The sequence below is a fragment of the Chenopodium album genome, chromosome 12 (genome assembly GCF_948465745.1).
Source record: "Chenopodium album chromosome 12, dcCheAlbu1.1, whole genome shotgun sequence".
In the NCBI taxonomy this organism is placed as follows: Eukaryota; Viridiplantae; Streptophyta; class Magnoliopsida; order Caryophyllales; family Amaranthaceae; genus Chenopodium; species Chenopodium album.
In genome coordinates, this window is record NC_137845.1 from 54,641,345 (window position 1) to 54,656,021 (window position 14,677).

General features: G+C 33.7%; 1 protein-coding gene and 1 non-coding gene across 4 annotated transcripts; one reads left to right on the top strand and one right to left on the bottom strand.

Moving 5' to 3' along the window:
* Positions 1-3,387: 3,387 nt before the first annotated feature.
* Positions 3,388-7,711, bottom strand: LOC145572664 (putative serine/threonine-protein kinase PBL1). Of its 3 annotated transcripts, XM_081631631.1 has the most exons (6): positions 7,487-7,711; positions 6,976-7,046; positions 5,679-6,343; positions 5,290-5,547; positions 4,896-5,015; positions 3,388-4,458 (listed from the first exon to the last, which is right to left on the bottom strand). In XM_081631631.1, exons 3-6 carry the CDS (start codon positions 6,300-6,302, stop codon positions 3,838-3,840), a joined length of 1,623 nt encoding a protein of 540 aa, XP_081487757.1. In that variant the 5' UTR covers positions 6,303-6,343; positions 6,976-7,046; positions 7,487-7,711; the 3' UTR covers positions 3,388-3,837. The 3 variants fall into 3 exon arrangements, with proteins under 3 accessions (XP_081487757.1, XP_081487756.1, XP_081487755.1); XM_081631630.1 differs by lacking the exon at positions 7,487-7,711 and having other exon boundaries at positions 6,976-7,453; XM_081631629.1 differs by lacking the exon at positions 6,976-7,046 and having other exon boundaries at positions 3,389-4,458; positions 7,487-7,710.
* A 4,734-nt stretch (positions 7,712-12,445) lies between these two features.
* TRNAS-GCU (transfer RNA serine (anticodon GCU)) lies at positions 12,446-12,527 on the top strand. The gene has a single exon. It is a non-coding gene; the product is annotated as a tRNA-Ser (tRNA).
* The last annotated feature ends 2,150 nt before the right edge of the window (positions 12,528-14,677 follow it).

Consider the following 14,677-nt stretch of genomic DNA (forward strand, 5'->3'; position numbering starts at 1 on the left):
CATTAAAAATAATTTCAGTTCAGCAAAAATAAGGTGAAGAGAATGGGGCCTTAGTCTTATATACTATTTTGGACATTTCAAAAAAATCTACCCATATTGAATATATTTCATTTATAACTTGATTTTTTTGGAATTAATTGATTGTGGATTGATGACATGACTCTAAGTAAGGAAATTTTTAACTTAAATTATGCAATTGTGACTTGTGCTTTCCTAACAAAAAATCAAAAAGTTAAATAAGGTAAACTAATTATGAATTATGTTGTACTTTAATGTTAGATTCCAAATACATTTGTTTTCTTATTTTATGTGATTGATTTCATATGGAACTAACATTATGAAACGGATGGAGTACTAATTTACTATCTTGATGTTTATTCAATTACTCATTCCTTCTTTCTTTACAAAAAAAAAAAAAAAAAAAAAAAAAAAAAATCAAAAAAAATCAAAAAAAAAAAAATAAAAATTCATTCCTTCTCAAGGTTATAAAAATATACTTCGTATACAGTAAGTACCTTATAATCCATACGGAGTATTATTTAGGTCAACATTATCCAAAACAAAATACTTTTAAACACGTGCTACATGTCAATGATTCAAGGTTTTTAGTCACTATATATTGTACTCCATACTTAGTAAATTACACAACATATAAATTGCCTCTTAAATTATACAGAGTACTCATTATGAACAGCAAAAAAAATCCTTCAACAATATTTGCACTTTAACCATTGGTCATCAAGCTACAGAAATCATTGACATAAGTTTAATAAAAGGTAGGAAAAATACACTTTAATAATCCCAATTATTGACGATTTACTTCTAATAATTTCAACTTTGATAATTTACTAAAGCTTTGCGCCGTTAATTCTTTGGAATAGTTTTGTAATTACTTGTTTGAGAGATGGTAACTGGTAAGCGGGTTATGGGCATATGTTCTTGACAGTTTATTGTTCTTGGAATATTATATCTATTACAATATTCATGGGCTATTCGTTGTTAATTCGGGAGTTACACTCATCAATAGCCGGTTGTTATGACTTTTAATTATCCCATTAATAGGAAGTTACTCCTCTTAATTGTTGGTTGTTTTCCCTTTGGTGTTGCTGCCATATTCTTCCATCTATTGCTATATATTTTGCATTTTCAACTTCAAATTAACACACACACACAAAAAATCAGAAATATTCTCTTCTTCTCTCATCGTCTCTCACTCTCTAATCTCTCTCTCTCTCTCTCATCTTTATTTGATGCTTCAATTCAAGCAATTTCTATGATCAGTCTGTAATAGTTTGTAATGCGTAATTCAAGCAATTTCTTACCTTTCATTTTGTACAAAAAACTTCTGATCATTGCAAATGGTATATCATGACTTTTAAAAAATGTGCCTTAATAAATCTAGCAAGTCATCATATGATATTGTTGTGTGCATTAGGGAAAATTTTGAATTTTAGGGTCAGGGTTTGCAAATTAACACTTTGTTTGGATAGCAAAGAAGGAAGGAAAGAAAGGGGAGGGAAAAAGGAGGAAAGGAAGGGAAGGGGAAAGAAAGGGAGGGGGAGGTAAGCTCTATTTTCCCTCCAAATCTCTCCAAATTTGCAGGAATTATGTTTATTAAAGAGAAAGGGAAAATGCATCCCTCCCTCCCTCTCCTTCCCCTTCCTTCCCCCAATCTTTTACCCAAACAAGAGAATTTGTCTCCCTCCCTTTCTCTTATCTTCTTTTGCTTCCATTTCTTTCTATCCAAACAAAGTGTAAGGGTCAGAGTTTGTCAATTTCTATGAACTATACTAGTTTGATGTATTTATACTCCATTTAAATGTATAATGTACTCCGTAAGACATTAATCAATGTGAGACCGCTGCGAAGTGGATGCAATGTGGGACTGGTCATTGAGGATTACAGAGGGAGCAACTTCGATGGTTGGAGGCTGGTAGCTTTGCGCTAATCGACTATCCATCTCCCGCCACTGTCTCAATTCCTTTTGATAATCTTTCTTGAAGTCGATGTCATTTGGGTCTCGATTAGCCTTGAATACAATGAATGTGAGCTGAGATTCAACAACGGTTAGATCAAGATCAATGTTATCAAGCACCTTGAAATGCCTTGATACAATATGTGGACGATCATATTCCACAAAATTGTAGCAGAACAAAGGCCCAATAATGAACGTACAACACTGAATGTGATCATACAGGTGGTCGGACAACAATGAGTGTAAGGATGCTATTCTATATCATATGTCCAATAAAAAAGAAATTAAAATAAAGAACATGATTATCAAATAAGTAAAAGACCATCGTACCAGTAGAAATATCTTTTTTTACTTCTTTCATAATCATGTTCTTTATTTTAATTTCTTTTTTATTGAACATATAGGATATAAAATGACATCCCTACACTCCGGTATTGTTGCACGACCACCTGCATGATCAGATTCAGTGTTTTACTTTCATTGCGCCTTTGTTCTGCTACAATTTTGTGGAATATCATCGTCCACATATTATATCAAGGCAGTTTAAGGTGCTTGACAACACTGATCTTGATCTAACCATTGTTGAATCTCAGCTCACACCCATTGTATTCAAGGCTAATCGAGGCCCAAATGTCGATTACTTCAAGAAAGATTACCAAAAGGAGTTAAGACGGTGGCGGGAGATGGATAGTCGGTTAGCACAAAGCTACCGACCTCCAGCGACCGAAGTTGCTCCCTCCGTAACCCTCAATGAGTAGTCCCACACTGCATCGTCCCCTACTGTCTCTGATCCTCTCTATTTTCTACCCCTTCAGTTCAAGGTGATGGGAGTGAGGGGTCTCATACCATCCTGAAGATGGTGGGAATAGGGAAGCTCATAGCCTTTCAATTGAAGGTGATGTGAGAGAAAAGACTTCCAGCTGAGAATCCAGTTAAGGGTGATGGGGTGGAGGGAAAAAGTTAATAAAGAGGCGTGGTATGTTGCCTCCCTTTAGAGAACCCGTATTGGGTCCAAGAATTAACAAGGGTGACCTGCAGAAAGCTATACATTTCCAGAATCACATGTGGAGAAAATACACAAAAGAAGTAGGAACTAGGAAAAGATGAGGTATGTTGTTTTTCATTTTTTATTTTTTTCAAATTTTTTTGGACCAATCACGTGTTGACACATGTCTTTGGTAACTTGTAATAAAAGATAGTTGACCGGTTTGGACTACTAGAGGCAAAGTAACCTCATAGTTGGGACTTGAGATTATTAGATAATAAATCTTAGTTCGGATTATTAGAAGCAAATCGCAAATAGTTAAAATTATTAAAGTATATTTTTCCCAAAAGTTACCACTTAGAAAAAGAAAAAAAAAGTACTCATAGATCAATTCAAGAAATATGTTTGATTTAAATCATCTGAAAGTCCAAAAATTTGTCATCCTCGACTTCATATACTTCGTATGAAACAACTATTTACCATATGAAATTTGCTAAATGAAGTAAAGGACTTAAAATTGGAAGGGAGTATAACATTTGCAGTGTGATTATTGAGGCCGACTTGACTGACTCAAGAGTCGAGCTCAGGGTGATCAAGCTAGAGACGAACGAGGGCGAGGGCGGAAAAATCGTAAGAAAACATCTCTCTCATAAACTGCAGCATATTCTAGAGGGGTTACACTCGAACTCGATATCTACAAAACCACTATCCTCCAAGGCTATTCATGAGGCATGTGGTAAAGGGGAGGAACACCATATTTATACTGTATAATAAATCATGTATAACTCGAAAAAAAGATAAAAACCCAAAAAAAAAAAAAAAAAAAAAAAACATATGGGGACGAAGAAAATGGGGGGAAAATTCAAGATATTAACAATCAGAACCCCTCAACACTAGATCTTCGGAATCCCACTGATGATGATGATTTTCGGGCCTCTTGGCGTTCAATGTCATCCAATGAAAGAAGTGAAGAACAAGCACGAGGAGGAAGTGACAAGGGCAAAGTGAGAGGCCTTGTTGGAGAGACGGAAGAGGTGTTGGCCCTAGATGGTGAGGGATGAGAATAACTTTGGCGAGGTGGTAGACTGGGTGATCGAAACATCTGCTTTCCAGCAACAGTTCCTGGTTCTTGAAGAGGAAACCGGCAGGAATGTTTCATATCTTGTATGGATTTGAGGTTCTCCACAACTGTTCTCATTGTGGGTCTCTCTGAAGGGTCCTTCTGAAGACATTTTTGAGTTATATCAGCAACTGTTTTTGCTGCTTTTATGGGGAATCGCCCTTTCAGCTGAGGGTCCATTATTAAGGAGAGCCTACATTCATCGGCAAGGAATGGCCAGCTCCATTTGACTAAGTTCCTCTCCTCTTTGGATCGTCGACTATCCATATTCTTCCGTCCAGTGAGAACTTCTAGGAGAACTATTCCGAAGCTGTAAACATTGCTTTTAGGCGTGAGTAACCCTTTCTCCACAGTCTCCACAGAAAGATTCCCTAGTGCCTGAAAATCAGGTAGGAAAACTTGTTTACAATCTTAGATAAATGGTTTCGTAAAACAAAAGCCACATTCCAATACACGGGGATGGTTCAACCAAACGTAAGGATATTATTTGTGTTCATCCTTAGTACACGGGGTTATTGAGGGCAATCAGAATATAATAGGTGAAAGCATCACAATAAAGTCTAGAATCTATATCCATTAGAAAAAACACCCAATATAGAGATCCAAGAGCAGTCAGTTAGGGAATGAATGATTAGTGTATTTAGTATTTTCTCAACTCAATCTCATGGTTCTAGAGACTATTTCAAAATGATTTGTATACAATTATGAGACAAACAATAAGTTATATTCATGTTTATCACTTCTAACACATATCTGCAAACATCAAGAACAAGATAATGACCTATTATACCAAGAGCAATCGCAATATTACTCACCGAAGAGGTACTGGAGATATCTGTTTCTGGAAGTAGGCCAACACAACCATATCCTGAAAGCTTTGCACTAAAATCCTTGTCAATCTGAATATTTACTGCAGTAAATTCATTGTACATTGCCTGCAGAAGTAAGAAGATAGCTTTCATTAGACATGCAAGCTTGTACCCTCTTTAACAACTGAGATCAATCGATTTGTCAACAATGAGACAATCATACATATAGCGACGTACCCCAAAGACTGTACTATACAAAACTTGATTGCTACACGGTATCTAAAGATTTTTCTTTGGAAGTTTCAAAGCATAATTGTCCCAGTTATATAATAAGCTCCAATAGACAGCCAACATTACATATATTCATCGCCAGAAAGGCATGGATATAAATCGCAATTACCTGGAATGGACCTTGTTCATGTAAGAAGGTAAGTCCTTGAGCGGCACATAAAGCTACTTTTACTCTCGTATTCCAATCAATTGGAGGACCATCTGATCTACCATATAATAACCGATCTAAGCTTCCATGGTGTAGCCTTTCATAGACCAATATCCTCTGGTCAGAGCCATCTCGTGCATGATAACCAAGCAACTTACATAGGTTGGGATGTTGAAGAGATGCAAGTGTGTTCACCTCATTCACAAAATCCCTTAAACCCTATAAGACCCAAACAACAGCATGTGTGTTAGTATTAATCCTCAAAATGAACTTGCTGCGTAAAATTTCTCAAAAACATTGACGATTATAGTCTCATTGCATGCATATAATACAATGCAAAAACAAGTTACCTGAGCTGTAGGATAAAACCGGGTAACAGTGGCCTCAATCTTTCTCACACTGGAAGAAGCATCACAGAAGGAAGCCTTAAACATAGTTGAAGAAAGACTCTCGGATGTACAAGTTTCTGATGAAATACTGTGGCAGGCAGATGTAATTTCTTCATAGGAAAAATTTCGAAGTGTTCCTGACGGAGGTAGAGGCAGTGGACCTGAAGTACATAAGGGGCCACTGGAATTTCTCACTTTAAAGCTTCCTGTACTTTTCAGGGAACCAGAAACATGAGGCGAAGGAAGAGGGAGAGGCTGTGGACTAGGCGATCTTTGTTCTTGTGGTAATAGTACATGGGATCTTGGCTCTTCTCTCTCTTCACATTCAGTTGATGACAACTCTCTGTCTCCATGAAAACTTGATGGCGCAGAAAGTGCACGCATCCTATTACTAGTCAATTTTTCTGTGGGTTGAGCAGGCTGCCCTCTGGTGCGAAAACTTGGAGGGGCTGATTGCAGGGCATGACTGCGGATTTGTGGTTCAGGAAGGGTTGTTGGTGTACTTTCCTGGGGGAGTACACGTTTGATATGTACACTATGATCAGTCTTCTTCTTTTTACCTTTTAAGACTGTGAAACAACCCATTTTATACACAACTCTTCAAGCATGTAACTCAATCTAAAATCCTGTGACAAGTGCGAAAACAGAAAATGAGCATCAACCAAAAAACACGGTTTGCTGTATCAATTACTGAAATCCCACCACACCAAACAACAGCATAATTGAAAACATTTTTACAGCACACAGGTACAAACAACAATAGCGTCAAAGCCTTAATCCTTATAGGATGGACCGATGAAGTCGGCTACACAAATGTAAAATAAGAAATCAAATTGATAATGATGCCTTATCTAATAACCAAAGCTCCTAAACTACAACCAAGGAACCTAAAGCTTGTGGCATTGCCTCTCACAACTCGATAGACTACTAACATCCAAACAATAATATCACCTATCCTAAAAGACAACAAATTAGAACCAATTAAACATTCCTATGCCTCCATATGAACATAAAAATGGAAAAACTCGATCAACCTCATTCGTACCAGCCGCTCAACCAGATTAAAACTCCATATATGTTCAAATTTATAGTGCTAAACTACAACAGAATCCAGAAATAAGTAAGGAGCTTAACATCAAATTATTCCATTATTTCTTAACACCACACTGCCCCACTCACCTCTGATTTAAAGATGAACTGAATGTAAAAAAAAGCATCCATGAATAGATATTGAAAAGTATAACAAGCAAACACGTACTCTTTCAAAAAAAGCATATTAATTCCAAATTAGAATTGTCAAAGTTTTTATCCATTCAACTGTAACTCCCCCTGAAAATCCGCCAGCAAAAAGTTAAAACGAATCTGAATCACCTGTAGATTATTACAGCAAGTACACTATCAATATTCATCATTAACACATAACCCGATACTCGAGATCGAATCCCGTCTACATCACTACCTTTGCAACTCTATGTACAACTAAAAAAGGGGGAAACTAAGAATACCCAGATCCGAAATACACCCGTAAATCATCCTGGCAAACAAGATTAATGACAAAAACCCAAAATTGAACTAATCTACAACAAAACCCCAAATTCAAAGAAAAAAAAGAAAAACATAAACTCCCTAAAAAACATAAATGAAACCCCCAATAAGTAAAATGGATCAAACTAACAGCTCAAGGTAATTAAAATAAATGTAAACAAATTGCACAACTTTAATTGAGCAAATTAGCCCAAAAAATACAAGGAAAAATAGAAGAAAAATACCTGAAATTAGCAAACTTTATACAATCAAAGCTATGATCTTTATTGGTGAGGAAGTAGAAAATGCGATGAAAAATTAAAAACCCAGCAAGTCAAATGAAAGATGAAGAAGAAATGAGGAAAGGTCATAAAAGATTTTTCCAAATGCCAAAAAAACAAAAGGGAAAATATACAAGTACTAGTAATACTATGAATTGAACAAGCTTCGGAGTGGAGGAAAGATAGAGAGAGAAAAGGCGGACCCAATGAGGCAGTGGTCAAACCTATCATAAGAACTTGAATTTTTAAATGCCTTTTTTAAAATTAACTAGCCTTTTGGCCCGTTCAACGAACGGGTTGTAGCTCATTTTATTTTTCTTGAAATGTGTTGTTATTTGTGTTGTATGTGTCGGTGATTTTTTGTAATAATTTGCTTAATTTTCTTACTTATAATTTGCAAGTTAGGAATAAATAAGATTTTAACATTAAATAATTTGTTATTTTAACTTTTACATTAAAAGGGATATAGAGAGGAGTACAACTTTTTTTTATAGTGAAAATGAAACACTCCATTTTCTTACTCAAATTTGCAATTTTGGAATGCATAAAGACTTTAGCATTCAATAACATTTTATTTTATCTTTTACTTTAAAAGGGAGTATAAAGAGGAAATATTAATGGATGTGTTATGTGGCATATGGGTGAATTATGATTACATATGAGTCATATAGGTGATTGTGGTTTGTCTTTTTAAATACTAACTAGCCTTGTGGCCCGTGCAATGCACGGGTTATTTCTATAAAATTGTATTGAGAGATAAGTGAGGAATTATCAGTAAGTCATTATAGGGTATAATATGTAATTGGAAACATGATTAAAGAAATTAAAATTTTAGAACTTTAATCGAAAAAAAGGCTTAAATAAAAGGTGGAAGTGCTAAAATTAAAGAGAGAATAGGAAAAGGTTGAATTAAAGGGGAGAGAAGAAGATGAAGAGATGGAGTGTGTATGAAAAATAAAGTATAAATTTAATGAAAGAATTTAAAAAAATGGTGTAATAAAAAATTAATAGTGTAAGATGACATGTGGCACTATGGTTGGGGAAATGTAATAGAATGGATGGGGACATGTGTCTTTCTTAGTTTCTTGGTTATAGTTTTTAAATACTAAGTATAGATATAGATAAGTATAGAGTATAGATTTAATACTATTTTTATTTTTTATTTTTATTTTTATTTTTTTGAAGAAATCTTTAAAATATTGATTTTGAAGTATTTGTATTGTCTATTTAATAAATTTAGTGTGATGGCATCATTAAATTTGATGAAGTAAAAAGAGGTTGTGTAATCAAAATATTGAAATGAAGCACAACAAATGTTTGTACTTCCCTTTTAAAAATTATGGTTTAGACGATTTTGCCCCTGTGTGAAATGAAGATCTTGCCCTTATATTATTGGATTTTGGACTCTACTTTTAGTAACCTTCCTAGATGGTAATAACAAACTAAATCATATAAAATGATTTTGGGTCACTTGTTGTGAGCTAACACTTTGAGAGCAGGGTTTACATCTTCTCACAAAGAGGTGTGCCAAAAATCAATTTCCCTAACGTATCAACCTTAAAGTTTAGTGTAATGGCTGGTATATGAAACGAGTTGGGTAAAATTGAGAGTAGCATAAGCAAAAGTGGATCGTAGGTGGTGCACATGAATAACATTGTGACGATAAATTCTTAATACCGTAGCGTTGTTTGGCTCTAATCTCTATTATTTGTATAGTTGTTGTATTTTATGGTATTATCATTAATAAAGTTGATGATAATAATTAATAAGTTCCTTTGATTATATTTTGATGGTGTTATTCCTCTCTTTTATGTACTGGTCTCTAGAGTTATTAATCATCTGATTCATTGAATTCATTATATTTGGAATTGAATTTAAGTTGGATTTAGCTAAGATCAATATCAGTGTTCTTTATTTATCTATACAAAAACTAAAATAGATGGTGGAAGTCGCATTCTCTATTTTGACGAAATGTGTCAAGCTATCAAGTGTAACAAGCAACAAGATTGAAGTTGAAGATTTAATTTATGTTCAAATATAACATATTTAGTTGTTTTGGTTGTAATTGTCCCGTACATATTGTATAAACTTTTTTTTTAAAATGGATGATTGTACTTGAGTAACATCGTATCCCCATCATCATCATCATTTAAGGAGTTTGAAAGGTTAAATGGATTTACAAAGAGTTGAATAAGTTTCATTTTGAATGGTCTAAAGACATGATTAACATTTGAATGTTAAGATCTATTAGTTCTATTTATTGCTTTCATTATCAAATATTTGAAGCATAAATATTGTTATAATTGGAATGATCAACTCAAACCTTCTATTCCATTTTTTGGGTATGTAGTTACAAAAACGACTATTCCAAATACCTCCTGATGTTATTATACTTTTGATGTTGATTGTTCATCCCCTTCCATTTGAATCCGTATATAGTTATCAAATATAACAAGTTTAAATATTATCTAGTCTTATACAGAGTATTTATCGATCATGGAGCAAATGAACTTATAATTTCATAATTTGAATAATAAAAGCAGGGGTACAAAGATGACAAGTGTAACAATTAGTTTTTACTAGTCTAAATTATTAAAATTTTGTATGTGCTCTTAATTCTTAGATCATATATGAAGTATGTATCATGCCATACACCTTACAAATAGTTTTTACTAGTCTAAATTTATACAAAATCATGTATTCATGCATGAATAATGTCACTCTCACCTTTCACGTAGTGTTGAATTCAACATAATTGTATTTAATTATTACATCATCGTTTTTTCGTTACCTGTCACACAAATGAAATTCACAAAATTTTCCAAGATTTCATAAAAATTTTAATGAAAGATATATTCCATACAGTTAAAGCGTTTACTAATAAAAATTTAGAGCGAGACATGAAGAGTACTCCATATTGAATTTAATAATTTTTATAAAAAAAATTACTTTATATAATTAAAGCGGTTACTAATAAAATTAAAATAGGACGGAAGGAGTATGAGTGTATGACCGTATGAATTACTGATGATAATCTAGTAATCCTCATGAGGACACAAAGATCATTTTAGACAATCAAAGAAATTGGATGAAATTAAAATAAAATAGTGAGATCGATGGCCAATTATGTCAATTAAGTAGGTGTCTAAATTTTTCAAAGAAAAACACCTTGATTGAAGTGACAATCCAGTCAAAGGTCGGAGATATAAACTTAATTAAAATAATTAATTAAAATAAATAAATTATAGTATGTGAAAAGGCAAATCCAAAAAATAAAAAAAATAAAGAAAAATTTATAAAAAGCATATGTTTTTTATTTCTGTTTTCATCACTCATTATCAGTATATTCAGTCAAAGAAACCCATCGAAAGAGGTCTTTGACTATAAGTATCAGCCGTTGGATGAAGAAGAAAGATAATCAATCGACGGTCCGAATAAGTATTGTGGACCCCACCTTTTACTAAATTAATGTTTTATATGATATTATATGTACCCTCACGCGCGGTAGCACGCGTGCAAAGGTATATACTGATTGTAGACGAAAGTGTTAGTGGGCCCCAATTGAAGTAGTATGATCCTCTTCTATAAGTGGGACCCACTTCGTGCTAAATTTCAAAAATGAAAATTGTTTAAGATGGTTTTACATAGTCTTTGGATTTTATGTACAACTCACTTGAGCTTGACGCCATTGAGAATTTGAGACGGCTTTTAGCTATTCAAATCTTTAGGTACCTTCGTCATTAAAATAAATACTCCTTCTGTTTCTTTATATTGTCTCAGCGTTTTTTTTTTCTATTTTTTTTATTTTTTATTTTTAAGTTTGATTTTCTCTATAGATACTATACATTTATAATCTATTTCATTTGCAAACGGGTAGTATCTTTTATCATTCGGTCTTGTAATCTTAGACCCACGACATTCACTCTCATCAATATTATTATATTACCATATCATAACGAAGTGAATATGCTATTATGGCAATGAGTGTATGTTAAATTTTTCACTATTATATGGGGCAAACAAAAAGGAATTAAGAGAGTATCATTTTATTTCCTCCACCGTTTAAGGTTTGTTTTATATAGGACTTTTGTTGTTTACTCCGTATTAATTTGTACGCAACATAAAATTAAGAAGAAATTGTGAAGACGGCATTTGAATTAGGAAAAAAAAAAAAAAAAGGAAATGAGACAATTTTAAAGAGAAAAATTTACAAAATTATTGACATTTTTGCTAGATTCATTTCAATGCTTCATTTGTTTCATAATATTAGTCTCACTAGCTTAGAACCTGTGCGATGCACGGTTTATATAAAACCTATTTTTAATTTGTATATTTTAAAAATAAATCGCTATTATACATGAATATAAATATGAATTACGTATATATTGAAATTTTAAATTTTTTATTTTCATCAAAATTATGATATAGTATCTGTTAAACGTTGTCTAATTCATAGTTTAATGTAGGAGGTCAGTTATTAGCGTGCTATTTAAAATTGTTTTAATTTTCAATAGATGTAGGATCGAACACTAAACCTCATGGATATAAATCATATAATATCACACTTCTTTCCATCTTAGCCAATATCAATTATTATTATTATGCACATAAATAATATATATTTGAGTACGACTATGTTATCTTCACCTTATTTTTATTATATTGAAATTAATTCTATTGAACTGATATTATTTTTACGTATAATTTTGTATTATATTTCTTTTTTAAACTTATAAATTATATAGTGAGCAGAAAATACTTGAACTAGACTAAATTTATTTTTATTGAAAATTATTTCTTAAATTCTAAATTCCTACTAGCCTAGTAGACAATGTAAGTTATTCATGAAATATCTCAAACATATTCCAAAACAAAGTGACAGTGCTGTACTGCATAAGAACTAAATAATTTTATTAACAAGAAGTCGCTTTGGCCGAGTGGTTAAGGCGTGTGCCTGCTAAGTACATGGGGTTTCCCCGCGAGAGTTCGAATCTCTCAGGCGACGAAATTTTTAAGAACTTTCCCCTTTTTCTGCTTTTACCAACTTTTGCAAATACAGTTGGGCCTTTCCAATTTACTTGTATAATCCAACCTTTTTTTTTGGGATTGTAGCCTTGTAGGTGCACACTGCACACACAACTTGTTAAGATTCTTAAGAGCAGGCCTGGTAAGATTGATCACTACTTGAAATATCCAACCCGACAAGAAATCATTTGACTAGAGATCTGACCTACTTTTAATTGACTCGATAATAATAATTATTTTTTGATATTAAAATCCATATTGACACTAAAGCCGACTTGAAACCAAAATCAACTCAAACATTTCTTGACTTGACATGATTCGATCCTTTTGGACATCGCTCAAAACTCAATATGTGATGACTCGAAACCAATATAAATGACCTAATTGGCACCTCTACGTTGGGAGTCATGATTATATGTCCCTACTTACATTGAATATATTCCTCCCATATCCCTTTTAATTATGAGACATAGTCAAGACACAAACCTAGGGGTCTAGGACCCAGAGCATAATATTAATGGTGAACATAGATGATGGTGTTGAGGGTAAGATCAGAGATAATGAGACATAGTATGAGACAGGTGATCAACTGATTGATTACAGTATGCTTCAATAGTTCATTTGCTTCAAATATGACTGATTATAGCACTCAAAAAGGGTCAAAAACATCATCACTTAACACATTAAGGTTCTCAAATAAGTGGTCCATATGCTTGCTACTTTCAACCAAAGGGTGCTGCAATTGTTTAGTCATTCTTCAAAGCTTTCTCCACAAATCCAAAGTAATCAAGCTCATAACAACTATTTTCTTGTCTGATGACCCCATTCATATAATGCAGTTACAAACCCCTACAAGTCAAGACACCGATGTACTACTTTGGCTGAACCTTTCACTGTGAAAGATGTGGTCACTGTAACCTTGGCAGGATACTAAAGTATTGGCAGATGAACTCGAGGTGTATGTGCCTTGATATTTAAAGTTTTAAACCCACAGGGAGAAGATCTCAGCCATCCTTCAATCAATTCATTTCGTTTGGCCTTGTTGATATGATTAAAAGGGTAATTTGCAACAGGATCAACATGAATACATCAGTACATATGTGATACGTTAACATACATATATTAGGCGTTAAGACTACTCAACCTAACCCAAAAATAACTTAGCCAATCAATTTGAAATTATAAAATCAAACCTATTATTGGCTTAAGCTCAGAGGGGGAGTGAGGGTTAGGGATTACAGTCTAAATTCTGCGGCAATCCACTACAAAAACTTGACTGCATAATTGGAAAACCAAAAAGAAACCGAACCAAAAAAAAAAAAAAAAATGAGCCTTAATTATACTATGTCTGACATTTGGCTGCAGATAAAAGCCTCAACTTTGCTTCCACAAGCATATAGGAGTTTAGTATGCAAAAGTTTTCAATGGAAGACACATAAGGTGACATAACGATAAACCGATCATAATCTGCAGAAAGAATGCATTCCTTTCACTGCTTTCTATCATGCTGGATGAGTATCATAATGTTTGCTCGCAAAATCATCCTAATGGTCAGAAAATCAGAAAAGTAATTGATCATTTCTCCAACATACACGACTATTCAAAGTACACTTTGAAGCTGCAAATGAGAAAAGTTTTGGCTTTTGGGAAGAAGGGAAGCCGTGTGGTTGGCCAAAATGAAGGTAGAGGAGACAGGCAATCATAAACCATGATAGCATGTGGAGGCAAAGATGGAGTAAGTGGCGCTGTGGTGGTACTATTGGTGAAGAAGCAACGGCGCAAAAGGCAACTCTTGAGTTTTGAGGAAGATCCTAAGCTATTTGGCTTGTAGTATCATAATTTCCATGTTGTTCTCAGCAATGCAGGCAGGTTCATATACATATTTTGGTGAAGAGGTTCATATAGATATTGTGTCATATATCTCAATGTATTGTCGCCTAAGTCCTAGTTTTGAAGAAAGCAATGTCTAACCCAATACTTAACTAACTGGGCAGTGGCCAATTTCTATGATAGGTCACTAACTCAGTATAGGACGTGGCTCACCGGTATCGAAATTCGATCTCGGATACTCGGAATTTAACCATCAAACACCAACCCTACCCAAAGGTGATGCAAGGGAATACTCTGTAT